The 19,510-nt window shown below is 42.3% G+C and overlaps 1 protein-coding gene across 1 annotated transcript in view; it reads left to right on the plus strand.

Moving 5' to 3' along the window:
* The window catches only part of NOX3 (NADPH oxidase 3), a 63,644-nt gene that overhangs the window by 35,120 nt on the left and 9,014 nt on the right, over window positions 1-19,510 (plus strand). The window contains exons 11-12 of the mRNA XM_020880131.2: window positions 11,798-11,944; window positions 16,856-16,980. Of these exons, the coding sequence (XP_020735790.2) occupies window positions 11,798-11,944; window positions 16,856-16,980 (272 nt within the window). The remainder of the gene's footprint in view (window positions 1-11,797; window positions 11,945-16,855; window positions 16,981-19,510) is intronic.

Consider the following 19,510-nt stretch of genomic DNA (forward strand, 5'->3'; position numbering starts at 1 on the left):
TTCTCAAGCATATTTAGCCATGGAAATTTTTTTCACTTCCCATCTTTAAGAAATGGCTCTCTCACTATAGAGAATAGTGTGGAGATTCCTTTAAAAACTGGAAATAAAAATAAAATAAAATAAAAACTGGAAATAGAACTGCCATACGACCCAGCAGTCTCACTGCTGGGCATACACACTGAGGAAACCAGAATTGAAAGAGACACATGTACCCCAATGTTCATCACAGCACTGTTTACAATAGCCAGGACATGGAAGCAACCTAGATGTCCAGTGGCAGACGAATGGATAAGGAAGCTGTGGTACATACACACAATGGAATATTACTCAGCTATTAAAAAGAATGCATTTGAATCAGTTCTAATGAGCTGGATGAAACTGGAATCTACTATACAGAGTGAAGTAAGTCAGAAAGAAAAACATCAATACAGTATATTAGCACATATAAATGGAATTTAGAGAGATGGTAACTATGACCCTATATGTGAGACAGCAAAAGAGGCATAGATGTAAAGAACAGACTTTAGGACTCTGTGGGAGAAGGCGAGGATGGGATGATTTGAGAAAATAGCATTGAAACATGTATATTCTCATATGTGAAATAGATCACCAGTCCACGTTCAATGCATGAGGCAGGGCGCTCAGGGCTGGTGCACTGGGATGACCCTGACGGATGGGATGGGGAGGGAGGTGGAAGGAGGGTCAGGATGGGGAACATATGTACACCCATGGTTGATTCATGTCAATGTATAGCAAAAACCACCACAATATTGTAAAGTAATTAGCCTCCAATTAAAATAATAAAAAAGAAAGAAATGGCACTCTGAAGCACTGGGGCAAAGCCAGATTGGAAGATATCTAGATGTGGCAATTTCTTAACTAAGAAGTTAGAGTAAAATAAGCTACCATTTCATGAGTTTCCAAGTGACAGGTGCTTGACAAATGCTTTCTCATTCTATTTTTATAATCGTCCCAGCAACCTTAGGAAGTAGGTAGCACAATCTCTGTTTTCCAAAGAACTCAGAAGCTTTGAAGAAACTACAGTAACTTTCCTGAAAACACACTGCTAACAAAAGATAATAACCAGCATTCAAACTCAGGTCCATCTGGCTCTCTGGTTTGACATAGGCAGCACACGGTAAGCATGACTGCCACCTGCCATATGGTAGGAAGACTGTGGAATTCCTGGCCAGAGAATCTACCTCAGCCTGATTCCACCAGAATCTACCTCAGCCTGATTCCATCAGTGCATCAGTTCACCTCTCTGAGCTGTTTCCTGATCCACCCAACAGAGAAATAAGATTCCATATCCAACCAGACAGTTTTAATAACAAATAAGACAAACAAATGATGTAGAAGTATTTCATTGTAAATGTGTATGAAAAGAAAGTGAAAGTCACTCAGTCATGTCCAGCTCTTTGCGATCCCATGGACTGTAGCCCACCAGGCTCCTCTGTCCATGGAATTCTACAGGCAAGAATACTGGCATGCATAGCAGTTCCCTTCTCCAGGGGATCTTCCCAACCCAGGGACTGAATCCAGGTCTCCTGCATTGAAGGTGGATTCTTTACTGTTTGGGACACCAGGGAAGCCCAAGAATACTGGAGTAGGGTAGCCTACCCCTTCTCCAGGGGATCTTTTGACCCAAGAATCAAACTGGGATCTCCTACATTGTAGGCAGATTCTTTACCAGTTGAGCCACCAGGGAAACCTGCAAATAGCTATAAGATTATATTAAACGTGCACTATATCTGCCAGAGATATAAAAAGATTGCAAGCTCATTTCAGTTGCTCAGTTGTGTCTGACTCATTGTGACCCCATGGACTGCAGCATGCCAGGCTTCTCTGTCCTTCACCATCTCCCAGAATTTGCTCAAACTCATGTCCATTGAATCAGTGATGCCAAGCAACCATCTTATCCTTTGTCATCCCCTTCTCCTCCTGCCTTCAATCTTTCCCAGCATCAAGGTCTTTTCCAATGAGTCGACTCTTCTCATCAAGTGGCCAAAGTATTGAGCCTTCAGCTTTGGCATCAGTCCTTCCAATGAACATTCAGGGTTGATTTCCTTTAGGATTGACTGGTTTGATCTCCTTGCAGTCTAAGGGACTCTCAAGAGTCTTCTCCAAAACCATAGTTCAAAAGCATCAATTCTTTAGTATTCAGCCTTCTTTATGGTCCAACTCTCACAGCTATACGTGAAAGTGAAAGTCACTTAGCCGTGTCTGACTTTTTGTGATACCTATAGTCCATGGAATTCTCCAGGCCAGAATACTGGAGTGGGAAGCCTTTACCTTCTCTAGGTATCTTCCCAACCCAGGGATCCAACCCAGGTCTCCCACACTGCAGGCGGATTGTTTACCAGCTGAGCCACAAGGGAATCCCCATACATAACTACTGGAAAAAAAAGATAGCTTTGACTGTACAGAACTTTGTCGGCAAAGTAATGTCTCTGTTTTTTAATATGCTGTCTAGGTTGGCCATGACTAGATTACTAGTACTACTACCAATACTAATAGCCTAGATTCAACAATCTCTTGCTTCTAGAAGGCAGGGAGTAATACATTTCCACATACTATCTCTCATCATCTTTTTAAGAGACTTATGCTTTCATTCCATTTTTCAGATTAGAAAATTATAATACCTCTTTCAGATGAGTAGCATCCTCAGATTACCAGTGAGGAAGCAGAGGCACAGAAAGCTCGTCAATATCAAAACGAGAGTTTGAATCCTGGCTCTTCTTAAGCTATTAACAAATCCCATCTTCTTTTTTTATACCACAGTTAAGTTTAACTAAGTGTCTTGCTTTGTTTGAGCTGCTATAAAAAAAAAAATGCCACAGGCAGGGTGGCTTTAAGCAACTGAAATGCATTTCTTACAGTTCTGCAGGCTGGGAAGTCCAAAGTTAACACATTGACAGACTTGGTGCCTGGTGAGGCACCAGTTCCTGGTTTATGAAAGGTCTTCTTCTCGCTCTAACTTTCTACTGCAGAAGTGGGCAAGGGAGGTTCTTGGACACTGATGGGCACTAATCTCATTCAAGGGGACTCCACCCTCCTGACCTAATCACCTCCCAAAGTCCTCACTTCCAAATTGGGGGGGGGGGGGTTAGGTTTCAACATTTGAATTTGGGGGAGGGGGCACAAAGAGTCTAGGGCATAAAGCAAGCAAAACAGACACTGTTTATACATGTGAACCCCACTGCAAGGCTCTGTTATTGTATATGTTGATTTCTCATAACTCTTACTGTCTACCAAGTCAAACCCATTTATCCAGAAGGCTCATTGCTTCAATGTTCTCATCATACTAAAGGTCACATTATGCTTCACATGCAGAATGTGATGGGATAGTATGTCTCGCTTTCATTCACTTATTCACTCAATGAGTATTTATTCAGCACCTACTATGTGCCATAGGCAAAGCTATGGTTTTTCCAGTAGTCATGTATAATGTGAGCGTTGGGCAATAAAGAAGGTTGGGTGCCAAAGAATTGATGCTTTTGAACTGTGGTGTTTGATAAGGCTTTTGAGAGTCCCTTGGACTGCAAAGAGATCAAACCAGTCAATCCTAAAGGGAATCAACTCTGAATCTTCATTGGAAGGACTGGAGCTGAAGCTGAAGTTCCAATACTTTGGCCACCTGATGCAGAGACTCATTAGAAAAGACCCTGATGCTGAGAAAGATTGAAGGCAGAAGGAGAAGGGGACTACAGAGGATAAGATGGTTGGATGGCATCACCAAATCAATGAACATGAGTTTGAGAAAGTTCTGGGAGATGATGAAAGACAGTGAGGCCTGTTATGCTGCAGTCCATGGAGATGCAAAGCGTCGGACATGACCAAGCAACTGAACAACAGGAACTACGTACCAGGCCCTCTCATACTGACATGAAAAGCCTACCCCTCTCCTCGCATCAGACTCACAATGCCAGACCCTTCTCTCAACATCCACTAACCCTGTGCTGCTCCCCTTTCGGATCACTTACCTTTCTTTTTTGTATGAAGGTTCACAAATTACCTTATTTCCCTTAACAGATTCTGAAGTCCTTGGGTGTGTCTCCTCTGGATATCTTCATAATTAGATATGTGCTTATATGTGTATATATATACACACATATATATTCATACATGCACACACACTATAAATTTTAAATAAACCAATGAGTAAATAAGTGTCTACATGCCCCCCAAAAATGGCTTCTTCACAATTTTCTGTGAAATTCTAGGTTACTGAGAATAATTTTTTTTATTTAAACAAAGTGTTTAATAACTTTATAATAAAAATAATGCATTCCGGTTATTTTATCATAAATAGAAAAAATTCTTCTAAGAATCCACAGAATCTTAAAGTCCTTATAGGGTCCCACAAAGTCTTAATACTGTCTCCTCACTCACCATTCCGTTATTATTCATGGGCTCTGTTTATGGGTTTTCTTAAGGCTGTGTCAGTGAGAAGGCAAAGGAGTGATCACGAAACCATAAAACAGGGACTGTGATCTCTATTCCAAAAAATAGAAACCATGGAATTGGAAATAAAACACAACTGTTTCATGACTTATAAAAGTTGAAGGTGATATTGAGACAACCCTCAGCTGAAAATCAATGTAGAGGTTGTAGCATATGGGAGAGAAGAAGCCAAATGCAACTGAAGGGCCCAGCCTCTCAGTTTTGGATTTGACAATACTTAGAGTGGCAAGTGACTGGTCCAAAGTCCCTACCTGGCTAGCCACTGGTCAGGATAGAAGATTGTGCTTCTGATTTCAAAGTTCTTTTAGGAAAGAAGTGAGGTTTCATGCTATTGAAAGTTTAAGCTGAAAATAACACTTGAGATCTACTTCCTCAAAATCTGCATGCTTGAGAAAAGTTTAGGAGATTTCTCTGTTTTAAAGCAATTCTGTGTTTGTTTGAATACAGCCATCATTAGGCTTATGTAATTAATATTCATCAGGGCCACCCACATGCCTTTGAGATATAAATACTACTCCTTCCACTACACTGTCAGCATCTCTATAATTTTTTGAGTGCAACAGAACAAAGCAGTGCATTCTTATCTAACTACATCTTCACAATTATAGATTTGGGCTATAGTTTTCAGTGTTTTGTTCTGCAACAAGGAAAGGGGGAAAAAACAGCATAGAGACATAAAGCTGAAATTTTAAGCTTAAATAGTTAAGCTTAACATAAGTGGGGGGGACTTTCTTCTTTTTTGTGTAAAACACCAGTTGACATAAAAGCAGCCTTTTTTTTACATACAAGCCTTATGTTGCAAGTCTGTAGTCAAAAATCTGCACCAGTGTAATTTTAGTTGTGACCATTGCAAGCTGCATCCCTTTATCCTTCTCCTCTGGCACACTATTCTAGAACACTTCTAAGAAAAATGTGAGAGAAGAGCCAATAGAACTCCTGCCTCTTCTTTGGTCGTGGGTAACACTTTGTTTGAAGCTGGCATTTTTCAAATTTCTTTCGAGCTATGTTTTTTATTAAAAATAGTGGGGAGAACGGGCAGAGGAAGGGAGAGAAGTGGTTAGGAGGTGACTTCCCAAGGAAACAAAATAGCAATAAATATAACGATGCTCTGCTGTGACAAAAATGAGTAAAAGTTGTAATATATTAAAGGAATATTTTCAACCCAACAGTAAGAGCCAACTTCACTTAGTTGGAGGCAGATGAGAACGCAGTGCTCCTTTAGGATGAGAGAATGAGGGAAGGGGGTGTATGCGGCTAGGAAGTCTCTGTGATACAATATAGAGGAAGCTGATGGTAAAAATGCCCCTTGGCAGTAGATGTCTCCCAACTCCTGCCCAACTGGGATGATTAATTCTACATCACACTCAATTTGTGAAAAGAGCTCTTGAAAAAAATTAGGACAGTTTGCTTGTACAAACTGTCAAAATGATGAATGGAATAGGTGTGTACACACAGGGAGGGAGGGGGCAGAGTGCTGACATAAATGCATTGGCCTCTACATTTGGTTCTCCTGGTATCACATCCGTGTAGTCAGAACGGAGAGGATGGCCAACGGAAGGATGTGGTTCATTTTCTTAAGTGCATATGTAATCTTCAGATGATGATAAAATAGATTCTAGAAAAACTGAGATAATCTAATCTCTTCATAAATTGTCTTCCTTCATCAGCTCAATAATACATAACTGTGATAATGGGTATTTATAGTGTGTCCCATGCAAAATGACCTTTGGGTTCTTAACCTAATATAATAAACAGATAATTCAAATAAAAAGACAGCATGGGCCAGTGGGAACAAGGCAAAGAGGCCAAGAAAGACAAAAATCCATACTCTCCTTAAATATATTAATAAAACAAAGGAGGGCCTGCTTCCTTTTCTAATGAATGAAAAATGCATTTAATTTAATCTGTTTAGCTTGAGAAATTATTTACTTTCACTTTGCCTCACCCTGGTGTTCTGGCTACTCCTGGAATTGATCATCTCTGAGAACCGCTGAGAGTGTTCTGATAAATTGAACCAGGGAGCACGAAGCCAGCTTGCATCTCCAGGAGACACATGTGCATCTCATCTTTCACTAGGCGGCCTCAAAAGAGTCCAGTTTCCCATAAGGCATCCCCATTGCCCTGTGGGGAAGTGACCAGTATTAATATTTTTAATATCTTGGTTTATTAACCACTCAAGCTATACATGACTACAGGGTTCCTGTAAAAGATTCAAATAAAATACTCACTCAAAAATCTCCCTTCAAAAAAAACTCCCCCTTCAGAACAGATCGGTGGTTGCCCAGGGAGTTGGGGAAGAGCTGGACTGGGATTTGAGAGGTTGGCAGGTGTAAACTATTACATATAGAATGGATTAAAAAAAAAAAAAAAGGTCCTACTGTATAGCATAGAGAACTATATTCAATCAATATCCTTAGATAAACCATAATGGGAAAGAATCCAAAAAAGAATATATACATATGTATTTCTGTGTGTGTGTGTACGAGTGTGTTAGTAGCTCAGTCATGTCCAACTCTTTGTGACCCCATGAACTGTAGCTTGCCAGACTCCTCTGTCCATGGGACATCTAGGATTGTCTTCATCTAGGATGACCTTGGTGAAAGAAACCACAAAATAAAAACCAGGACAATAATAGTTACCATTTATTGAGGAGGTATTATGTTTTCTAAATATCAGTCTCAGTCTTTATCTTTTCAGAGACAATAGTTCTCTTTTTGGAAAACAGTCATGAGTCCCTCCATGGAAAGTCTCCATCACCCTCCTCGGTTGGAGCTTCTACCAGTTCTGTTAGTATTTCATGAAGTGTGGAATGTTAGCTCAGATTACTATAAGGCTATAGGATTACCAAGGCTAAGTGGCTTAAAACAACAAATACTTCTCATAGGTCTGGAGGCTGGGAGCCTGAAATCAAAGTCCAGGATGATCGGGATTTTGCTGGAAGTCTGAAATCAGAGTCCAGGATGATGGGGTTCTGGGAGGACTCTTCCTGGCTTGCAGATAACCACCCTCTTACTGTGTCCTCACATGACAGAGAGAGGGAGCTCAGGTCTCTTCCTCTTCCTATAAGGGCACTAATTCCATCATGGGGGCCCACCCTCCTGACCTCATCTAAATCTAGCCACCTCTCAAGGGCCCCATCTCCAAATTATCACATTGGGTGTTAAGCTTTCAACACATGAATTTGGGATAGAGACATTCAGTCCACAACAGTGGGGAACATAGGGTGCTGCCCAAGAGGAGGCAAGGTCACAGTGCAATTCCATTGGCCTCCTGGGGGAGGAGGTCAAGCCAGCACCCTATAAATCACCTTACTATGTGTTGAGCACATGGAGCCTGGGGTACCTTTTACTGGTGAATGGGTTCCCCTTTCAGAACTGCATAATTATTAGCACAGCTGAGGTTTTGAGACAGGTGCTGCAGATGAATTTTGGTTTCACCTCCTGTGGATGACCGCCATCTTTCTAATTCAGGAGTGACAGTGGGGACACAGACCCCTAAGTACGGCAGATGACCCCTTTGCTGTCTAATATCATCATGCAGTTTTCATTCTGTCAGCTCTGCCAGATGCCATTGAGGTGGCAGCACTATCTCAGCTCACATCTCACATGGAAGAGCACTTACTGCACCCATTAGACTTAGAGCTAAATGCTTCCATGAAACCTACCCTTTCATCTTCAAAATAATCTTGTGAGCTATTGTTCAGTGTTTTTTGTTTGTTTGTTTGTTTTTTTGCCATTTTAGTATGTGATCATCTAGGCTCAAATTACATAATCTGCTCCCAGTTACATAGTTTGAAGGTAGTGAAGTCAGGAAACTAAGACAGGTTGCAGGACTCCCGGGTTCACAGTGTTTAGTTACCATGTTGTACTACATCTTCAACCTGCACCCTCATGGGCAATTTCCTTTCTTGGAAAGGAAAAATCCCCTTGGAGGGACCCTTGGTCATAGGTAGATAGATAATTTTTAGCCCCATTCCACTCTCAGGAAATCAGTCTGGGTCTAAAGGTGGTATCTGAGGGTATGTCCTCAGCCGTGTTCTGTGTTTGTGAGTAACTAAGCAGTCCGTGGCACGAGAACCTGATGGAAGAGTCTGGAGCTCTGTAGTAAAATAGATAAGTAGCTCTCCTTAATACATTTTCTAGAATTGTGTATCCAAAAATAACACAGGGCCATTTCCCACTGGGTCCTGATGACCTGGTTCAAACACTCTTCAAGAGAAGCCCAGGCTGCAGGGAAGCGGGGGTGGGCTGGAGCTGGGACCCAGGCACCCTGAGATTGGCTGCCGCTGAGCTTGTCTGGTGCCTCATGCCGGGAACAAAGAGAAAGCAAAGGCCTGTGACCGGCCACACGCGCACAGAGTTCCCCAACTCCGTGACACCCTCCTGGAGCCGTCCCCCATCACCTCTGGGGATCCCTTAGGTCGACAGAAATGTGCGGGCAGAGTCCTGGAAAAGAAAGAACTTCATTACTGCAAAAGTCCAGAACTTTCATCATTTTACTGAGAACAACTTTCTGTGTAAGAAAGCCTTTTAAAGTTACCTGAGGTATTTTAGGCCTCTGTTACTCACTCCAGAATCCTGAAAGCCATGCTTTATTCGGGTAACCGATTTTAGGGTGGTTTTATTTTTGGAGACTGGGGCGGGGTGAGGGTTGGGAAGCACAGATCACAGACGTGCAGCCTATTGTTTGGGACATTTGTTCTGGCATTGACCAGACCCTTCCTACGGGAGGAAATGCAGAGGTGGAACCGTTTGTCCCTTCACAGTGAGCGTCCCTCAACATTAGAAAGATGAAAGGGAGGCAAAGTAAATACGCTTTGCCTCCGTTCAAAGTCCGTTTTCTTCTTTTTCTGCCTGAAGCACTTCTCCTGGGCCCATTCAGTGCCCTTCCATTGCCTCCTGCACCAAAGCTGCCCAGTGTCACCTATGAGTCAATTACAGAGGGAAAAACACACAAAGCCATTACAAGGAAGCAAAAAAGTATAAAAGGCTTGGCAAACCCTCAGAACACTGACACATAGCTAAGCCACAAGAAAGCAAGGACAGGAACGATTTCTGTTTGAAAGAATAAGGGTCAGTAAGTGGAGGAAGCTGAGATGTGACTGTTTTTCAAGTAAGGGTGATTGGAACTGGATTTGAAATGAGAAGTTTTTTTTTTAATGATACTTTTGTTAATTTCCTAGATGAGTATATTTTTAGCATGTTTCTTAAAGAGTGAAAATAGTAGAAAATAAGTTAATGATGTTTGTTTTATACCAAATGCCACCATTAATGTTCTCAGATAAAACAACCTACCGGGGGCCTGGAGGAGAAGGATCATAGATGAGAATGGCATTAAATTCAGTCAGGGTTTTCGTTTCCACGGGGAGCCCAGTGAGTCAAAGGTTGGGGGCGGGCTGAGGTTTTGAAATAATAATTTAAATGAAGCACCTCACAAAAGTGGAAAGCGGATAGCAATATCACCCTCACAGGATATAAAGTCAGCTTCCCGGCCTCCGTTCTTCCTCCCTCCTCTCCCCCTCCCCTGTACACCCCCCAGTCCGTCCTCAAGATGCCGCGGGAGTGGTCCTTCCCCAGGGTCCGTCCTCAGATGACGTCATTGCCGCGGGAGTGGTCCTTCCCCAGGGTCCGTCCTCAGATGACGTCATTTCCCGCCGAGCAGCCTGCAGTGTCTTCCCCTGTCACTCAGAGTAAAAGTCCAGATGGCCCCACCGCCCCCGTCCGCACCCCCTGCCTTCCCCTCAGACCTCACCTCTTGCTGCCTCCAGCAGCCTCACTCTGCCCCCACCCCTGCCCACCCTGGTGCCTAGCTCCTACCCTGGACCTCTGTACTCTGTTCCTCTCCCAACCTTTCAACTTTCTCCGTGGCCGGGCTCAAATGTCCCCTTTCCTTGACTTAATACTGCAGGACGTTCCAGCCTGTCTTCGTTTCTCCGTAGGACCGATCACCCTCTGATGTGGCCTATATTTCACTTATTCACTTATCACCATCTTTTTTTTCTCCCTCTAAAATGCAGACTCCATGAGGACAGGGAATTATTGGCTCTTTTGCCTGCTCTTCGAGTTCCAGAGCCAAGAACACTCTTGACATAGAGTAGGCATTGGTAGATGAACACAGTCACCAGAGGGGCCCACGGCCTGAGACTGATGAGAAGCTCGTTTGGGGCTGGGAGTGGGTAACACCCCTGGGAGCTATTGTTTGTCCTGAGGTTAAGATTCCAAGTGCCCTTCCAGGCAGCAACTGTCCAAAAAAATAGGTAGGCTCTTAAGTTTTTATTCTTGACTATTAATTTTAAAAATTCCTGCACAAACCTGGGGAGAATAGGCGAGATGCTTAGCCTTGAAACACATTCTGTGATTTTTTTTTTTTCCTCATGAATATGATCTGCTAATTAAATCTTGTCTGGAAGTTTCATTATGTGATGATGGTGAAATGCAGGCTGGCGGGGGAGGGGAGGGCAAGAACACAGGCTATTGGAGGCAGTATTTCCTGGTGGAGATCAGGCTGGCCCTCTCCTCTATCTTGTTAAGCAGCACCTCTTTGGGGAGGGGGTACAGGAAAGAGCAGTAGGCAGTAGTGGGTAGGAGTGTGAGAAAAATAGGAGAATTAATAGACCTATCTCCTACAGTTTCTTCTAGATATAATTATCTGAAATCCAAAGTACAAAGTTAAGCCTTGGTTTTAGCAAGCCCAAACTGCTACTTGTCACTTGCCCTTTGCTAAACACAGAGAGTTACAGAAAGAAAGAACCATCATTTCATTATAGCAGTTGACACAAGACCACCGACGCCACCCACCAGCCTCCTTGGACACGAATATATCTGGTTGAGAGCAAACTTCTGGTCTGCAAGTTTGATTCTGCAGTTACCATAATCTCCACCCTCTAGAGGTCATGACTGGTGAAGTCAATTAGTGAACAAGCCTTTGGGTCTCTGCAGAAGATGGTCCAAATCCAGAGCTTGGACCATAAGTAAAGATGAACAGGATTGGTCTAATGGTTTATCCCCCTTTAGGAAGCAGTGAAAGGCACAGCTAGTTATGATTATTAACCTTGTTCAGACACAGCACATCCAGGAATGGGGTAAATTGATCCTCATCCAGAGAAACAGGCAACAACCCATAGGCTCCTGACTCTGAATTCATTCTGGGCCTTTTCAAACACAAGGTGAGTGTTCTTTAAAGAAAACACAGTGTGACTGGCAGAGAGAAGCATATTATTTTGCAGACGGGCCCATTTGGGCTCAAATAATTTAATGGAGGTTGAGCAGTGTGTGATGATTGGCATATCGTGAAAAGATGGACCAATCTGCTTTCTCGCCCTCTCTCTTAACAGGTGTATTTCTACTGGATTTGCAGAGATCCAGGAGCCTTTGAGTGGTTTGCTGATCTCTTACTCTCACTGGAAACAAAGATGAGTGAGCAAGGGAAAGCTCACTTTCTGAGTTATCATATATTCCTTACTGGCTGGGATGAAAACCAGGTATTGATAAGATTCAGAATGAGCAATATTATCTAACTGGTGTTATGATAGAGCAAAGAGGAATAATTTCAATAGTGAGCTCTACGATTATCAGGTAGCCTGAAAGTATTGTTTTTATGTTCTTTAAAAGAAAAGAGGAGAATCAAATAAAGCCAGAGTAGAGCTATTCACATTATAGCAATAAAAGGAATAGAAAAGGAGATTAGAAAAGAACTTGATCAAGGTGAGAAGATTCTAAGTTTGGAAACTCAAGAAAAATTACGTCATTGGAAATTGCATTTGAAATTTAGTGTTGTCAAGCAGACATTGTGGATTAGCTCTATTGTCCTGAGCCCTCAATTGGTTCTAAATCATTGCTTTGAGCCGTTCAAACAGAAAAAATCCACAGGTGTTGACATTCAGCATTTTGTGTTGTAAAACATGTGAGTTCTTACAAAAAATAATTGTTCCTACAGAAAATAAATATGAATATATGATTTATCTAGAGATTTATTTTTCTTAAAGCATTCTTAGAAATTGCTTGCATATATGTTTATACACCTAAGATCAAAATGATCTTCTGTTAGAACAGGTGTTCTGCCTTGTCCATTAATATGTATTAACACCATATTAAAGTTAGACAACCCACTCCAGTGCTCTTGCCTGGGGAATCCCAGTTGCTGGTGGGCTGCCGTCCATGGGGTCACACAGAGTCGGACACGACTGAAGCGACTTAGCAGCAGCAGCAAAGTTAGGTTTACCAAAAATAATGTATTATATAATCAAAATATTGCATTATGGTAGTGTTTCAGTGCTAATAGTATTGAATGATAACTGCTACATTTTAAATGTTTTCTAACTTCTCTAATGTGGAAGCTATCAATGAAGTGATGAAGTGATTACTGTAGTGGTGGTTTAGTCTCTAAGTTGTGTCCAGCTCTTGCGATCCCATGGACTGTAGCCTGCCAGGCTCCTCTGTCCATGGGATTCTCCAGGCGAGAACACTGGAGTGGCTTGCCATTTCCTTTTCCAGAGGATCTTCCCAACCCAGGTCTCCTGCATTGCAGGCAGATTCTTTACCAACTGAGCTATGAGGAAAGTTAGAAAACATTTAAAATGTAGCAGTTATCATTCAATACTATTAACACTGAAACTTCTCTAATATGGAAGCTAACAATGAAGTGATGAAGTGATTACTAGGTTATCACATTTATGTCCTAATCAGCACTTCTGTGACAGTTACTGTAGATATTTAAGGAAAGCATGTTTGAGCCAGAGCTTTGCATTAGTCACTAAATTTACAAATGAATGCACTCCTGAGTCTCTCTCTGTGTCTCTCTCTCTCCATCTCTCTCTCCCTCTCTCTCTCTCACACACACACAACACATACACACTTTGGCCCTATAGAATATCACTGTAATTTGACTCTGTGCTTCTGAAAATGAATAAGATTTTGCTTGAAATTCAGTTGCTAAATGCTTTTTTAGGGTCTTATTTGCAGTCAGCCTTAAATATTCCTCTGGAATACTTTGAAGTAGAGATTTCTTGGGAACTAGACTCGAAACACCTTCATGAATTAAATAGTGTTAATTATATTTTCCAGAAAAACATCTTTTCCTTTCAAATGGGATTTTTGACTAGTGATCCATTTGGTGAGGTGTAAACACAGCCTTTGTCTTCTGCTTTCTGGTCCAGTGCTTGCTCTTCTGCTTCTACGGATTGGTTTTGAGTGTCCACCTAGGCAATCCCAGTCATTTGGAAGGTGCAAGATGCAGGCTCTGTTTGATTCTGTGACAATACAGCTCTGCCCCATCCCATCCCTGCCACTTCGAAAAGTACGCTGTAAGAGATACTTTTCCTCTGAAAACAGTAAATTTAAATCGACACATTCTTAAATTTTTGCCATGACATGTTGGAAATTCTCGAGACGCTTAAATTTCAGGACAAAATAATTGGTACATGCTGTCAGTCAGGAATCAAGAGGCTGTTTTAGAAACAGCCAATTGTTAAACTGAATTCAACAACCTCAAAGTGGCAGAATGACAAGAACAGAAGGGACAGATGGAAAAGGTATTATGAAGGGCAAATCAACAGGGTTTGGAGATTAATTGAACATTGGGAAGAGAAATATGGAGCAAATATAGTTCCAAATGTTCAAACACCAGTGATTGGTAGCTGGGCAGTATCATGGACGGAAATGAGAAAAAACTCTTTTTTCTATTGAACAATACCCAAACTTAGCAAATACCTCCAGGCACCCCCTAGCTGACAGCAGCCCCCTTGTTCTATACAATTCTGTCATTTGCTGCTGGCCCCAGAGCCACCAAACAGTGTGTGTTCTCCAACCACACCAAGGATTTTCTCGCTTCCATCTCCCCTCACACTGTTTCCTTTCCCTTCAATGCAATGTTAAGGCACCTCAGTCATGTCTGACTCTTTGAGATCCCGTGGACTATATCCACCCCCACCAGGCTCCTCTGTCCATGGGATTCTCCAGGCAAGAATACTGGAGTGGGTTGCCATTCCCTTCTCCAGGAGATCTTGCCCCGTCAGCGATTGAAACCACGTCTCTTGCATCTCCTGAATTGGCAGGTGGGTTCTTTACCACTAGTGCCATCTGTATGTCCCTCCTGTTGCCTACTGCCTGGAACTTTAAAGCCCAGCTCCCACAAAGGCCTTCCCCAGTTCTCTTAGTTAAAAGTATTCGAGGTTAACTTAGGTCTCCAGTTCACTTTGAGTGGTTCAGGTCATAGTATTTGTACACATGGGCTTCCCTGGGGGCTCAGATGGGAAAGAATCCGCCTGCAATGCGGGAGACCTGGGTTCCTCCCTGGGTTGGGGAGATCCCCTGGAGGAGGGCATGGCAACCCACTCCCATATTCTTACCTGGAGAATCCCCGTGGGCAGAGGAGCCTGGGGAAGAGGGGAGGCGGCTACACTCCATGGGGTCACAAAGAGCTGGACACTACTGAAATGACTAAGCACAATTGTGCACATGGTCTGTCTCTTCTTCCAATGACCAGTTCCTCACAGAGCAGAGACCTTCTCTCTTTCTTCTTTGTACTCAGATTCATAACATTCTGCCTGCCCAGGGCAATTACTTAATGATTTTAGGTGGAAGTAACTTCACATCACAAATTATTTGGAAAGTGTAATAATTCACTTTTAGCTGGGATGACCAATTTGAAGGTACAAGAAGAATTCTACACAGTAATATGTTTGGGGAGTGTATGATGCAGTCCTCTACTCAGGAGGAAGATGATGGTTTAGGAGAGAAACTTTGTTTCACCTGCGTAGGTGATGCTAATCAGATTGTAAAAATGGAGGTTCTCTGGGGAGTAGTGGTCTGAAAGAGACTCAGAGAGCTGAGCTAGAGACTGGGAAGGCAGTCTTCCCATATGGGGACAGGGGAATAGGATAACAAAATAACAACTGCTGTTTCTTCCTTGAATCAGAACAAGAACCAGAGAGAAGTACAAGAACTAGGATTTTGTAATGAAAATAGAATCAAGAAGCAGTGTTCGGCCACATGATAGAGAAGCCAAGAAGAATAAGGCCTGAGTTGTTCATTAGATTTGGCATTTAGTCAAAAAGGGAGTCGACTGTCCCTGGCTGCTTCGTCCACCCACTGCTGGAACCAGTTTCCTCTAGGGTTAGCAAAAGGGCTGTGGGGACAAAAAATTCCATTCTAACCTGGAGGCCGACACAACTCTGACCTTGAGTGCTAGTTCTAATAATGGGGCTTCTGCCAGTTTCCAAGACTCAGTCCTCAACTACCACTTCTGTACTTAGCCTTGAACTCTTATCTCCTATTTTCTGCTTTACTCTCTGTCTTGACAAACGTGCCTAAGAAGAGCATCCTGCCTGATGCTTGCCAGTTTTCCCTCTCTTGCCTGAAGTCCTCCTACCAACTCAATTCCTACAGTAGCCCTGCTACCTGGGCTCAGACTTGCTTGCCTAATGGCAAGTCCCTGCAGCCTGGGTTTCTGTGACTCCACCAGAGTCTCCATCATCTACTGGCTTGTTAGGGCCAGGGCCCAACCTCCTTATTCCTGGCTGCTTTCTAGACTGATGAGAATCATGCCAGAGAAGCCAGTCTTGCAGCAGGATCATGGGGTAAGAGTTGGGCCCCGCAGTGTTGCTACTCACACTGGTCAGAGGAACCGAACAAATGAAGTACCCAAGGGTAAAACCCATGAGCTCAAGAGTTTTGGAGGGGCCTGAGCCCAGCAAACACAGATCTCAGGAGTTAAGAAGCAAGAATCCTTCTTACCTATCAGAGTTCAGCATGAGCTGAAACAAATGATAGCAACTTATAAACTCATCACTAGGCATGGCTATGCCCCAGGCTCTTACTTATCAACTACCTGATGCCTGAGTGCTTTTGTGCAATTTGAAGGCAAACCGTTGGCACAGAGCTCTAATCCTGCCCTTTACTAGATCTGGCAACCTGTTCTGCCTGCCAGACTCCACATCCTCCTAGCATTTGAACTTGAACATAGATTGTTTCACTCCAAAAGGCAGATCTAACTGTAAAATCCGGCTTCACTCTAGGCATTTTCTATCACTTTAATCTGTCAGGGCTCCTCTCAGATCCCTAAGGTTTACTGTGAAGTGAACAGGGGCAGAGCTAGAGATTAGTTTTTGAGAAATTTGGCAGAAAAAAAGTAGCTTAGTGTCTGCTTTCTCTTACCCCTTTCACTGTATTGCTAACATGCTCTCAAGAAAAATCTTTCCAGGCTCACATTTCTGCATGTCAACCACATAGAAGGAGCTTTGTTTCAATAGTGCCCAGGTGGAATACAAAGAATTTCCTATTAAAAAATTGTGTTTTAAATCTACAAATGAGCATAATTACATCATCCTTCATTTATTAGAGATACTTTTTCTTCCTCTCTAAACACCCATCTGATACCACTATTTTTACTTTAGGCCTTTCACATAGCTTTACATTGGGATGAAAATGCTGATGTGATTACAGGATTAAGGCAGAAAACCTTCTATGGAAGACCCAACTGGAATCACGAGTTCCAGCAGGTCGCCTTCAGTCACCCCAGGTGAGCAGCTCTCCCTCTCCTCTGCCTCTGGGAGCCTCCAGGAGAGACACAGTCTCCATCGCTGCAGGAATGGAAAGCCTCAGGCACAAACCAGCTAATCCACAGCAGTGGGCCTCTTGTTTATAGATAAAGCATCAACCTTAGAAAAAGTAGTCATGGGATATTTCAGGAACCACAGACCTGTGCATGACCATCTTACAACATCTGACAAGTGTCAACTGCATTGAAATTTTTCATTGTTGTTGTTTAGTCACTAAGTTGTGTCTGAATCTTTTGCAACCCCGTAGATTGTAGCTCCCCAGTCTCCTCTGTCCATGGGATTTCCCAGGCAAGAATACTGGAGTAGGTTGCCATTTCCTTCTCCAGGGGATCTTCCTGACCCAGGGATTGAACCTACATCTCCTGCATTAGCAAGTGGATTCTTTACCACTGTGTTACCATGGAAGCCCTAAAAATTTTCATACTTAAACTCAGTTGAAGATGGTATTCCTTTTTAATTTTTATTTATTTATTTACTTATCGAACCAGCCTCTAATATATCTTTGCATTAGATTTTTAGGATAGATTACTTACTGGCCAAAAGAAATAGAGCTGAAAAAGACTTTAGGGATTATATTTATCTTTATTTATTTTTAAAAATTAATTTCTATTGGAGTGTAGTTGATGCACAATGTTGTGTTAGTTTCTGCCTACTGCAAAGTATCTCAGTTACATATATATTGTTTCATAATCTTTTCCATTATGGTTTATCACAGGATACTGAATATAATTCCCTGTGCCATACAGTCAGACCTTGTGGTTTATTCATACTACACATATACTAGTTTGCATCCGCTAATCCCAAACTAGCAAACCTTCCATTCCCTATCTTCCTACTCTTTGGCAACCAGAAATCTGTTCTTGGCATCTGTGAGTTGTTCCTGTTTCATAGATATGTTCATTTGTGTCGTATTTTAGGTTCCACATACAAGTGATAGCATATGGTATTTGTCTTTCTCTTTCCGACTTACTTTGCCTAGTATGATAATCTCTAGGTCCAGAAGATGGTATTTCTTAAACTGTCTATGCCTTCAAGAAATCTTGGGTAAACACGATTGATCTGTAATTACTCAACTGGAGAATTCACTTAGCCAAACTGTAAACTGTACCTAGCATATCTTGCAAAGCAGAAAAAAATATTCTAAAACTAAGCAGGAATTCAGGAGTCCAAGAACCTGGTTGTAAATCCTGGCTCCATCATTACTACCAATTTACCTTGAACAGGTTATTTAACTTGGCTCTGACCATCCCCTTGTCTGTAAACTGCAAATAATAAAAGTGTTTACCTCCTAGGCTTCTGTGAGGATTAACTGTGTGAATCCTAAAGGACCTAAAACACTGCTTTGAGTTCAGTGTTAGCTACTCTCATTATTATTTTAACTATTAGTTTAGCTCAGTTCAGTGCAGTCTCTCAGTTGTGTCTGACTCCCTACAATCCCATGGACTGCAGCATGCCAGACATCCCTGTCCATCACCAACTCCCAGAGCTTGCTCAAACTCATGTCCATCGAGTCAATTATGCCATCCAACCATCTCATCCTCTGTTGTCCCTTTATCCTCCTGCCTTCAACCTTTCACAGCATCAGGTTGTTTTCCAGTGAGTCAGTTCTTTGTATAAGGTGGCCAAAGTATTGGAGTTTCAGCTTCAGCATCAGTCCTTCCAATGAATATTCAAGACTGATTTCCTTTAGGATTGTCTGGTTTGATCTCCTTACAGTCCAAGGGACTCTCAGGAGTCTCCTCCAACACCACAGTTCAAAAGCATCAATTCTTCAGTACTCAGCTTTCTTTATAGTCCAACTCTCACATCCATACATGACTACTGGAAAAACCATAGCTTTGACTAGATGGACTTTAGTTGGCAAAGTAATGTCTCAGCTTTTTCACTATCCTCTTTCACCTTCAAGAGGCTCTTTAGTTCTTCTTTGCTTTCTGCCATAAAGGTGGTGTCACCTTTGTATCTGAGGTTACTGATGTTTCTCCCGGCAATCTTTGATTCCAGGTTGTGCTTTGTCCAGCCCAGCATTTTACATGATGCTCTCTGCATATAAGTTAAATAAGCAGGGTGACAATATACAGCCTTGACGTACTCCTGTCCCAAGTTGGGACCAGTCTCTTGTTCCATGTCAAGTTCTAACTGTTGCTTCTTGACCTGAATACAGATTTCTCAGGAGGCAGGTAAGGTGGTCTGGTATTCCCATCTCTTTAAGAATTTTACAGTTTGCTGTGATCCACACAGTCGAAGTTTTGGCATAGTCAATAAGGCGCAAGTAGATGTTTCTCTGGAACTCTTGTTTTTTTCAGTGATCCAGCGGATGTTGGCAATTTGATCTCTGGTTCCTCTGCTTTTTCTAAATCCAGCTTGAACATCTGGAAGTTCACGGTTCACATACTGTTGAAGCCTGGCTTGGAGAAATTTGAGCATTACTTTGCCAGTGTGTGAGATGAGTTTTTTAAAAAAACTTAAATATGACTACTATATGATAAACTT

This window comes from Odocoileus virginianus, chromosome 34, assembly GCF_023699985.2.
Source record: "Odocoileus virginianus isolate 20LAN1187 ecotype Illinois chromosome 34, Ovbor_1.2, whole genome shotgun sequence".
NCBI lineage: Eukaryota > Metazoa > Chordata > Mammalia > Artiodactyla > Cervidae > Odocoileus > Odocoileus virginianus.